This window comes from Mesocricetus auratus, unplaced genomic scaffold, assembly GCF_017639785.1.
Source record: "Mesocricetus auratus isolate SY011 unplaced genomic scaffold, BCM_Maur_2.0 Super-Scaffold_100027, whole genome shotgun sequence".
Taxonomy (NCBI): Eukaryota; Metazoa; Chordata; class Mammalia; order Rodentia; family Cricetidae; genus Mesocricetus; species Mesocricetus auratus.
In genome coordinates this window covers 8,087,077-8,099,196 of record NW_024429208.1, presented here as the reverse complement: position 1 = coordinate 8,099,196, position 12,120 = coordinate 8,087,077, and the positions used below count along the sequence as shown (strand labels likewise).

Genomic DNA, 12,120 nt, shown 5'->3' with positions numbered 1-12,120 from the left:
CCACGTGAGTGAGAGCGCCTTGCAAAGGCTGACAGTCTGTTGAAACCCTGGTGAGCTGCAAAAGTATCTGTCAGGCATTTCCCTGAAAAGAGACCTGCGAGTTTAGCCCCCGGGTCCTCAGACTGGGACTTTGGAAAAAGGTTTTCACAGAGGAAAAAGGAGGCCTTTTGGGCCCTAGTCCAGTACGACTTCGTTGTCAGGAAAATTTTGGACACAGTTGTGCAGTGAAGTCTGTGAGAAATATAGGAAGGTGGGAAGGGGAAGACAGTGGGAAGAGCAGCCATGTGGAGGTGGAGGTGCTTCCCCAGTCCAGGAGGCAAGGGGTAATCCGCTCTCCCTGTCAGGGCTCACAGGGAGCTTGGCCCTGCCGGCACCTGTGAGACATACATTTCAACTGTTCTAAGCTACCAGCTCATACTTTATTCCATGTTCTGGGAATTGAATGCACTACCCAAATCTCAGCTCAGAGTAAACACAGAGCCTGTTAGTATTGCATCCACGTCTTCTGTGAACCTGCCAGAGTGGAGGAAGGGAAGAGTTAATGGTTATTTAAAAGTATTTTTTTTTGTTTTCAGACAGCTATTTGATAAAAAAAGCATTTCACATGAGTGGAAAATGACTCATGACTTGTTACAAACATGCCAGGTAACAGGGTGATCTGTTTCAGATACCCTGGTTTTCATTGGTAACCCTCTTCCCTCTCTCTGAATAGGCTGAATGCAGAGATAGTCATTCTCATGTCATCTAAACTGTTAAAGCTAGGTCTGGTGGTACATGCCCTGTCAGCTACTTGGGGAGAGCTGTAGCAGGAGGATGCTGACTTTGACTCCTGCCAGGACTACAGAGTAAATTTAAGTCCAGCCTGGGCAACCTTGCCTCAAAAGTGATAAAAGGAGACGGGGCTGGAGAGATGACTCAGTGGTTAAGAGCACTAACTGTTTTCCCAGAGGACTCAGGTTCAATTCCCAGCACCTACATGGCAGCTAACAACTGTCTGTAACTCCAAGACCAGACAGACATGCAGGAAAAACACCAGTGTACATAAAATAAAAAATAAAGAAATAATTAAAAAATGATAAAAGAGGCCTGGTGGTATAGCTTAGTGATAGAGGGTTTACCAAGCATTCACAAGACTTTATGTTCAATCCACAGTGATACTGTTGCAATTTATTTAAAAACACTGTGAAGAAAAGCCATGCCATGCAACAAGGCTCACATAGGAGGATTATTTGAAAAAAGAGAAGGGGCCAGAGACTGGTCACTGGGGACAGAAGTGGTGGGGGGAGAGAGAGGGAGGGAGAGGGAGGGAGGAAAGGAGGGAAGAAGGGAGGGAAGGTGGGAGGGAGAGGGATAGAGAGGAGGTGGCTTTAAAAGGAAAAGTAGTGAATGTGCACAAGTGGTGCTCTTAGTGGCTGCAGCTGAGCACGGATCCTGTCAGGACCCCAAGGGCAGGCCAGTACAGATGCCTGAATACTAACAGATACCAAGCAGCTAACTATCACCATCACCACCATCACCAACAACAAAAAAATCCAAACTCAAACCTATCAGGCTAGGTGTGGTATGCATAACTATAATCCCAGTCCTGGGGAGGCTGAGGCAGCTGGAGTCTGGAAAATGCTGTGACACTCTGTCCTCTAAATTCACAAACAAAGCCAGAGAGCTATATAGAGATAGTTGTTCCAGAAGACGTAGTGCTGTTGAAACGGTATGTGGCACACATGGCTTTTGTGTATCACTAGTCAGTCTAGTGTGCTGCCCTCCATCCAGTTTATGTAGCTAGAGATTCTTCTCTGTTATGAATACCAAAAAGCAGTGGAAACAGCAAGGTTGGGTGGCAGACTTTTCCCTGTTTTCATGTAGAGTTTAGTTGGGGTAATCCATCTCTGTTTTGTGTATCAATCATTGTGTATATTATTTCTGTTCCTGGGTTTAAAAAATTTGCAAAAGAAATGTAGTTTTTGTTTTTATGGCTGTTTTAGAGCTGTTCTGTAGGCCAGGCTGCCTCCTGAGTGCTGGGATTAAAGGTGTGTGCTACTACTCCTGACCAAGGGTAGTATTATTACCCCCATAGGGCTTCTCTGTGCATTTCTGGCTGTCCTGGAACTCACTCTGTAGACCAGGCTGGCCTTGAACTAAGAGATCCACCTGCCTCTGCCTCCCTAGTACTGCGATTAAAATTGTGGGCTGCCATTACTTCTGACTTAAAGGTAGTATTATTCTTGTTTTTTTGTTTGCCTTTTGTTTTTTTGAGACAAGGTTTCTCTGTAGATAAGGTTGGCCTTGAACTCACAGAAATCTTCCTGTTTCTCCCTCTGGGTGTGCTGGGATTAAAGGCATGGACCCCACCACCCAGTTTAAAAGCAGTGTATTCTTAAGGGAGAAGATCTATCTTAACCAAAGCTATATTTTTCTATCCAAGGATAAAGGCAAAGAATGTATAAAGAAATTATATTAATTGTTTGAAAAATATTTAGGTAGTACCTACAGCTTTCCCTACACTTTCCTAGGCACTTGGGATGCTGCATAAAACAAAACATGACAATCACATGTCCTGGTGTTGGTGGTAGGTTGCAAGCAATGCTTCCATCTGACCACAAGGCGGCGATCTGACACAGCTGATACACCTGATACACTAGCTATAGCTTTGTGAGTAGTGTCTTGGAATTTTCTGGAGTTCCATATTGTAACAAGGGCCTTGTTAAGCCTGTTGCTTTGGTATGAAAGCCTGTACTGATAATTTTATTATTTTTTTCTGTCTGGTTATGTGGCATGTATTTTATAGTTATATATGATTATAATGTACATATATGTGTGTATAAGTAACATTCAGCATGGTTACATATTCAGCAATCTTTTTGTTTATTTGTGGGTTTTTGTTTTTTTGTTTTTGCTTTTTTTCAAGAGAGGGTTTCTCTGTATTGTTTTGGAGGCTGTCCTGGGACTCACTTTGTAGACCAGGTTGGCCTGGAACTCACGGAAATCCAACTGCTTCTGCCTCCCAAGTGCTGGATTAAATGTGTGTGCCACCACCTCCCAGCTCAGTAATATTATTTTTAAGGCATAAAGTCCCAGTGCTCATTGGTGTCTTGGGAGGTCATGACTACGGGGACAATGTAGAGTTCATATAGTGTGACGAATCTGAAAAGTCAGAGAGGAAAGCTCTGACCTGGGAGAATAAATAGCCAGCAGAGCATGCGTGCTTCTAGGAAACACGAGTGGGAGCTTGCCAGCCAGTTTCACAATCTCCAACTTGTCTGTTGACCTTTGGGTTCTAACCTTCCTTCTTGGACAGGGTCTCAAGGAAATGTTTCTTTCTCCAAAACACTTGGGATGCCAAGCAGCTCTAGGCAGTCCCTGAGGGTTTTTTTTCTTTGTGCAACTGTCCCCTTGCCTTCTCAGACCTCTGGAGCAGGTCCAGACCTTCCTTGACCTGCACTTCTCTGAGCATCAGCGGGTAACCCTTTTCTCCTTGGGGGTGGAGAGTGTGTGGTCATCCATATATTCTTAGACGCAGTCTCCATTACCTGGTCCCACTGCCCTCATCCATGCTCTCCCATTGCTGTAGCTGAGCTCCCGCCCATGTGCTCCTTTGCTGTTGCTGGGGGTGAGAGCCGAGGCTGTTGACTTGAAGTAGTTTTTTTTAAGATTCGTTTACTTTTTCTGTGGATGTGTGAGTACCTGCATGTATGTCTGTGTACCATGTTCATGCTTGGTGCCGAGGAGGCCAGAAAGAGGAGTCAGAGTTCCAGGCAGCTGTAAGCTGCCATGTGGATGATTGATGGGAACAAAACTTGCAAAAGCAGCCAGTGTTCTTAACCACTGAGCCATCTTTCCCCACATATAAGTCTTTTTTTTTTTAAAGATTTATTTATTTATTATGTATACAGTGTTCTGCCTGCATGTACACCTGCGGGCCAGAAGAGGTCACCAGATCTCATTACCAATGGCTATGAGCCACCATGTGGTTGCTGGGAGTTGAACTCAGGACTTCTGGAAGAGCAGCCAGCACTCTTAACCTCTGAGCCATTTCTCCCCACATATAAATCTTAAAAAAAAAGAAAAGCAAAGAAATGTAAATTCTCTTTACCTCTCCCTGAGGAGCTTTTGGCAGTGATTGGTTGCAGGGAAAAGGGGAGTAATTTTCTTCAGTGGTGTAGTCACTAGTAAGTTGCCCATGCTCCATGTTCATGCAACATTAATTAAACTCAGAAGGTCTCTCTGTCTCTGTCTCTGTCTCTCTCTCACTCACCCACACAAACACAACAGCAACAAAGCAGGCAGAGACTTCTTGGCAATCAGGTGGTCATCAGGAGGATAATGGGGGTGGAAATGAGCAACATATATTACAGATATTCATACAATCATTAATAGAGAAAATCTCAGAAGAGAAACGCGGTTCCCGAGACCCACCCATACCCATGGACCACAAGCTGTGAGCACTAGATCCAAGTCCCCTGGCATCTTGATGCACATCAGGTTTTAGTCTGCCATCTTGGTACATGTTGGTCAAGTTTAATTTCTTAGCCTTGAAACAAAACTCTTAAAAATTTGAATTAAGTGTCCAAAATCTTTGAACATTAGTATTTCTGCAGTATGACTGTATTTAAAGTTAATAATATTTTTCACTGAGTTATTGATGTGGGTGTCTTTTGGTTTTTTTGTTGGCCATTTGACTCATAAGTTGAATGATTATGGCGGAGAGGAAGTGTTACGTAGTTACTACCCCCTCACTGTAGCGTTTTCTTGTCTTGTTCTGTTGCTTCCCGCCTCCATTGACTACTACTGCAGTTGTTCCCATTGAGTCAGTCTGCCAGTTGGTGGGACTTGCTTTGTGAGTCAGCTCCTGCTGGCACCGCCACTCATGAGATGCCTTCTGCTTTTTATGGCACAGATACACGTTTGCGCCATGAGAGAGTCGGGCTTCTCAGCTCTGCCTCCAGTCCTTTAAATAACTCATTTTCTTGAAGCCTTGAGTACTTGTCTGGCAGTACATGAGGTCTTAAAATCACAAAGTAAGATAACAGCAGAGGCAGGGCTGGAGGCAGCTTAGTATCATAGTGTGCGTGGGCCCCGTATTCCCTCCTCAGCATCTGCCCACCCCCACCCCTGCAATTCAAAACCGACTTCTGGTATGGCTTGAAAACTGGAAGAGAGCTCAGAAACAGGGCTGTAAGAGTGCAGAATGTGATTTGACATGTCTTGAGTTTTTTTTCTGTCTCTTCTAGACCTGGAAAGGAAAGAACAAGAATTAGAGCAGCTGAGATTGGACTGTGAACACTTCAAAGCCCGGCTAGAAACTGTACAGGCAGACAGCGGGAGGGAGAAGAAGGTAGGCACTTACACGAGGCTCTGCAGGTGGCTGGGTCCACAAGGTGCTGTTGGTTTGCTGCCTTTGTTCAGAAGGAACAGCTAGTCTCACATTTCCTCTGTTAACCCTCAGGAGATTGTCGATTCAAATGTGTGTATTTTAAGTAGATTGGAAGGTAGGTGAACTGTTAACAGAGTTTATAACCATTTAACATGTAGATTATTCGCTTCCTTTTAATTAAATATTTTTTGTACATTTAGAGTGAGTGTATGCGAGAGAGAGAGAGAGAGAGAGAGAGAGAGAGAGAGAGAGAGAGAGAGAGAGAGAGAGAGAGAGAGAGAAAGCACATGTGTATATATGCAGGCTTGTGTATGTTTCATTTTGGAGGTCAGAGGAAAACTTGTGGGAGTTGGTTCTCTTCTTCCCATGTGGGTTCTGGCATTTATTTGCCCACTGAGCATTTCACTGGCTTCCTTTTAATTTTTGTATTTAAAAGTCTTCTTCAGCTGGACATGATGGGACACGCCTTTAATCTCAGCACTCAGAGGCAGAGGGCAGGTGGATCTCTGAGTTTGAGGTCAGTCTGGCCTACATAGTGAGTTTCAGGGCAACTAGGACTACATAGGAAGACTCTGTCTCAAACAAAACAAAACTAAAAAGTCTGCTTAATGTACATGCTTATAATATAGTAAGACTGTGGGAGAAAATATTGTATATATGTTTACTTACAGTTGGAGATAGATATATTAAGTTAGAAGTATTTCTAATTAATTTAGGTATGATTGATAGTGATATTTAGGAAAAACTAATTATATTTTATTTTACTATTGGAGAAGACTTTTTAAAATAAATTACTTTATGTGTATAAATAGTTTTGGCTACATGTATGTCTCTGTAGCAAGTGTGGGACTGGTTTCTCTAGAGGCTAGAGGGTGCTAGATCCTCTGGAACTGGAGTTACAGACCACCATAAGCTGTACTGTGGGTGCTGAAACTGAACCAAGGTCCTCTGTGAGAGCAGCAAGTGTTTTTAACTGCCAAGCCACTGCTCTAGCACCTACTATATTTTTGGAGACACTTTTTACAATTGGATAGTATACATTATTTCATCTCCTATCAAACTAGTTCTATGCTGCCACTTATAAAACTTTGGGCTTTCATATCTTTGTATTATAAAATAATAAAGCAATAGTAGTGCTGAACAATGACAGCTAGTATGTTTTGGATATTTGCTGTCTCCTAGGAGGTACACAGTCATTGTGTCCCATGTGCTTCTCTTATCCCAGGCATATCAATGGGTATTACTATTGTACAAGAGTTTGAATAGCTGATTCAAGGTCATATTGCCCGTGTGCTAATGAATGTTAAGGAATTCAGAATGTTTGTGGCTGTAGTAGAGGTTTTTGAAAACTGGGAGAGTTGGCTTGTATTTTAATACTGAGCAACCAGAATGTGGTAGGAAAGAGTTTCTTTGTAAGCCTGCATTAGATCCAACAACACAAAGTTCAAGTTTTAGTTTTGCCAGTCTATTAAGACCAGGTGATAAATTGCAAGGCAGTCTGGTTAGTGTCATACTAAACATTTTATGGCCTAGAAGTTGACCAGTAGGCAAGAAGGAGTTGATAGACATTTAAAACACTTTAATCCCAGAACTTGGAAGGCAGGAGCAGACAGATCTCTTGTGAGTTTGAGGCCAGCCTGGCCCACATAATGAGTTCCAGGACAGCCACAGTGAGCCAGGTGACCATGTGCTGAAATTGTGAGTCAAAATGAATTTTTCCTCCTTTTGATTTTTTTCCTCTCAGGCATTTGTCATAGCAATAGAAATACTGTGCTTTACACAGAGTATCGGTGCTGGGAGCAGGGCCAGTGCTGTGATTAAACCTGGCCATGTGGTTTGTAACTAGTTTGTAGGAGGAATATGGAAAACTGGACATATAAGCTGGAATTAAAAAAAATACTGTGAGTAGAGCTTGGTGAGGATTGTGGGGTGCGCTCAGAAGACTGGAAATGCAGAGTAGAGATTTCAGATGGGATCAAGGATTCTACTGGGAATCTAGAGACCTGTTCCATTCATGTTCCATTATGACAAAGAATTTGTCTACTTGTGTCTGTGCTATAAGACTTTATGGGAGCTGAGCTCAAAGGTGACTGGCTGAGTAATCTGAAAGAAAAAATTTATTTTTAATTAAAATATTGTGTAATCTCTCTTCCTCCTTTTCTTTTTACTCTTCTCATGTCTCCCAATCCCTGCTTCCTCTCAAATTCATAGCCTGTTTTTTTTATTATCACTGTTATATACACACACACACATTTTATAAATTTATAAATGCAACTTGCTTAGTCTGTTGAATGTTGCTTATATCATATGATTCTAGGACTGACCACTTGGTATTGGAGAGTCAATTAGGGGCCTCTTCCCTCTCTTAGCACTTGTGAGTTGCTTGTATTTCTTCATCTAGGGTTGGGCCCTGTGAGCTGTTCTCATTCACATTAGTATGCCAATTGGTGTTGGACTTGTTCAGGTGTTGTTCAGGCAGCCATATTGTAGACAATTCGATGGTATAGCTTCCCTGTCATATTCAGAAGACAGTTTCACAGTGGACTTTGTGGCCCGCGGTTCTTACCATCTTTCCAATCCCCATGGAAAAGGAAATTTTAAGGTAGTCCAGAATTTGGGCTACTACAGGGCTTTTGCTGTGTAAAAAAAAATCCTTTTAGCCAGACTTACAGTGAACATTTAGAGGAAAAAAAAGCATGGTAGGAAGATTTAAAATAAAACTAGTTTTAAAAAGGCCACATTTAAAGTTGGGACTAGTAAATGAAATGGATAATCATTAGAGATTAGAACCAGGTCACTAGATAAGATGCCTTGAGGGCAGCTCAGTGATCAGGGAAAGCCCACTCATCCTATAGTCAGGAGTATAATCTGGTGTTAATCCCGCCACTAGGGAAGCTGAGGCAGGGCAACTCTGTGAATTTGGGGCCAGGCTGGTCTACATAGTGAATTCCAAGACAGTTGGAGCTATGTAGAGAGACCCTGTCTCAAAAAAAAAAAAAAAAAAAAAAAGAAGAGTGTTTTAAGTTCACGGAAAAAATGAGTTAAAAGATCTACCTGCAGAGGTACCCTTTTGCAAGAGGACTTAGGGAATTGTCCCCCAAGTTTGTTTGTTTGATATTAGAGATCAAACCTTGGTCTCTTTGTACATGTTAGGCAAGAACTGACCTAGCAAGATGCAATACAGTCATGCCCTACCTGGATTCCTCCAGTCTTGCTCCGTTACCCAGACACTCATAGGTCAGCACAGCTTAACATATTGTAAGCAGAGCTATGGGTGATTCTGGTGGAGGAGCTCAGAAGACCAGAATGGCTTTAGATACACAAAAAGTAAAGACTGTGCTCAGGAGTGTTGAAAACTGGACTAGAGAATATTACGTGAATTTGTCTACACTGGGAACTGGCTTAAGCTAGTGGCAGACCTTGCTGTCTTCAGTCTGATGTTGTTTTGGTAAGGAAGGTCATAGAGGCTTCTACTCAGATTTCCAAGGAATGTTAGGGAGGCCAGATGATGTATGAGTGTGGTACGAGTACTTGGATATTGTAGCCCTTGAGAGAGCAATAGATGAAGCTGTGAAGGAATAGAGACCTCAAGAAGCTGAAAATGCTAGGAATGTAGACTGTCTGCCAAGGAAAGCTCTAGACAGTGAGTAGGGTCAGTCGGGAAGAGCCAGTGGCTGCAGTGGCAAAATGTAGGGGCTGGGCTGCCCCAGCCTTTTGGCATCCAGATCACGGCACTAGTCTGGGATGCCAGCCGTTGAGCTACAGGAGCTTATAATTGCCAAGTTGATTCCCATCTGGCTTTGGTATCTGCCCACCTTTTCCCATGCCCCTTTTGGAATAGAAGTCTTTTACTCTGCCTTGTACTTAGGAAATGCAAAACTTTCTTTGTGGTCTTACAGGGGCTCACAGGTGAGAACTTGCCTTGAGTCTTAGGAAAGTTTGTACTTGTCGCTTGAGCAATGCTAGAGCTATTGAGACTTTGGGGGAAACTAAACTATTTTGGGGTACACACAGGATGATTCTGTCATGTTTTATGAATTAATGTATGCCGTTGTAGCTACCTTTGGAAATTAGGTATGGTTTTAGGAGATGTGGTTAAGGAGGTGTGTTTGACAGAGGGTGGACTTGTGCTAGTTAATCTTGGTTGTCAATTTGGACTGAGAAACACTGAGGACATTTGTAAAGGACATTTCTGCTGTGCTTGTGAGGGTATTTCTAGAGATGATTAAGTGGGAAGCAGCTACTCTGACTGCTGCTTGTGTCATACAGTAGTCTGAGAACCCAGAAGGGGATAAAAAGGCAAGACGGAGAACACACAGATCTGTTCTCTCTCTGCTTACTGGTGTTCATGAGGTGAACGACTTTGCTCTGCTCAGCTGTCCTGTCTGCAGGACTAAGTCATGAAATGGATGACTATGGACTGAAACCCTGAAACCCTAATGGAAAGGAAATCTTTATCCTGTTACCTTGTCCTGTCAGGCATTTGTCAGTGATGAAAGGCTAACAATATACCAGGTCAGTACTGAAAAGGGTCATGGAGCAGACACATTGTGAACTAACCCTTGATAGTAGAGTGTCTAGCATGAACAAGGCCTTGGGGTTGACCTCTAGTACTGCATGGACCGGGCATGGTGGTACATACCTTACACTTGGAAGTTGGAGGCAGTAAGGTCAGGAGTTCAAGATCATCCTCTGTTACATAGTGAGCTCGAGATCTGCCTGGGCTACATAAGACCTGTTTTAAAACAAACTTCCAAGCAAATACAGCAGATAGCTAAGTCCTTTTCAGGTGTTCTGTATTCCCAACAGCTGTTCTTGTACCAGAAGGCTAAGGCCTTTTGCCATTGCCAAGACTCTTTCTCGTAGGCAGCCTCTGTACCCCAAGAGCATCCATCCAGTCCCAACTCTCCTCTTCCCATGGTCCAACTAAGTTGTGTTGAAGAAGAGAAACCTGCTTCATTATAGCTTAGTAAAGTCCCTATATAGGGATGCTGCTTGCACAACACATGTTTTTGATTCCATCATTTCCTTTTTCTTTTCTTTCTTCCTCCCTCCATTTCTTTCTATTTTTTTGGTTTCTCGAGACAGGGTTTCTTGGTGTAGCTTTGTAGACTAGGCTGGCCTTGAACTTACAGAAGTCCACCTGCCTCTGCCTCCTGAGTGCTGGGATTTAAGGGTGTGTGCCACCACTGCCTGGCTGATTCCATACTTTACCTACATGCTAGATTCAGTCATTTCTGTCATTTTGTAATGATCTCTACCCATACTGAAGTACTTACTGGCAGTAATCTAATTCAGTCTTGTAGTTGCTGGATTCTTTCCTGGTTCCTCAGCTCTAAAATAAGCGTCCAGTCCTGCCTCATGATCTGTGCAGGCCTGGGCATGGACCACAGACAGTGCTACAGAAAAGACAGCTGCCAGAAGAGACAAGTGGCCTTATTATAGCCAGCTTGCTTATCCCTGTTCAACCAGTGGACTGTTCAACGGGAAACTTGACTGGAAATAGAAAAATAGTCAAAACTAAAATATTCCCTCATTTCCATGAAGGTCAGAGTACTAGGACGATGATGATACTTGAAGTGTTTGAAACCCTGATCATTCTATCATTCAATACAGGCATTTACTGAAAGGCAGCTGCAGCTGCTGCTGCTCCTCATTTTTTTTAAAGATGGGGTCTTAATATGGAGCCTGCGCTGCCTTCACCTCTGTGTAGCTTAGGCTGGCATTGCTCTTCCTGTCTCGGCCTTCTGAGAGCTGGAATGAAAGGCATTCATCAGCATGTTTGGCTCCACTCACTTTTATCCAATAGCATGTGTTGTAATTTAAGAAAAGCGGTGCTTGAGAGAAAGACGCCATGTGACAGGGATCAGGCAGAGGGTTTTTTTTTTAATTAGGAAAAGGGATCATAAAAAGGGGAAAGGGAAGGGGGAGACCAGCCTCTGGAGACAGAAGCAGCAGGAGAGAGGAAGAGGGGGAGAGAGAGGACAGAAAGGGAGAGAAAGGAACAGAAAGGAAGAGAGAAAAAGACAGACAGACAGACAGACAGACAGACAGAGGAGAAAAGCGAGAGAGAAGGATGGGAGGTGGGCAGGGCCCTTTTGAAAGGGAACATAGTGAATGTGCACAGGTGTTGCTCTTAGTGACTGCAGCTGAGGGTGTGTCCTGTCAGAACCCCAAACAACAGATGCCTAAATACTGACAGCATGTACCTTTCTCCATTAGCAAACCAGCCAGAATAGAGATTTCCGTTTTCTGTTACTTTATTTTTTATATTTCTAATTCATTAGGAAAGAGTTGCTACTTTTAGGATGCTAAAAAGGAAGTTGTTGCAAACATTAACACAGTTCTTCAAAACACTTTTAAAAGTTTGTTTTTAAATTTATATGTATGTGTGCCTGTGTGAGATTATGTGCACCATGTGTGTGCTGCAGGTGCCCTTGGAGGCCAGAAGAGGGTGTCAGATTTCCTGGAATTTGAGTTACAGGTGGTTATTGGCTACCTGATGTGGAATGGACTCTTGAGTCCTCTGCAAGAGCAGTGTAGCTCATAACTGATGAACCACCTCTCCAGCCCTTCAAGAAACCTCTTAAAGAAAAGTTAGCTAGTAGTATAATCCAGCTAAAGTCTGAAATGAACTATATAAAGATTTTAGAAAGGTTCTTTATTTGATAATTGTCTTAGAAGTCTAAATAATATTTTATGTAATATTCATCCATGCATATAATGTGTTTGGATCAAGCCCATTCCCC

General features: G+C 42.9%; 1 protein-coding gene across 7 annotated transcripts in view; it reads left to right on the top strand.

The window, feature by feature from the left end:
- The window catches only part of LOC101829789 (heat shock transcription factor 2 binding protein), a 109,072-nt gene that overhangs the window by 8,450 nt on the left and 88,502 nt on the right, over positions 1–12,120 (top strand). For all 7 annotated transcript variants that reach the window (XM_040732079.1, XM_021227493.2, XM_040732077.1 and 4 more), the window contains exon 4: positions 5,229–5,332. In XM_040732079.1, the coding sequence (XP_040588013.1) occupies positions 5,229–5,332 (104 nt within the window). The remainder of the gene's footprint in view (positions 1–5,228; positions 5,333–12,120) is intronic.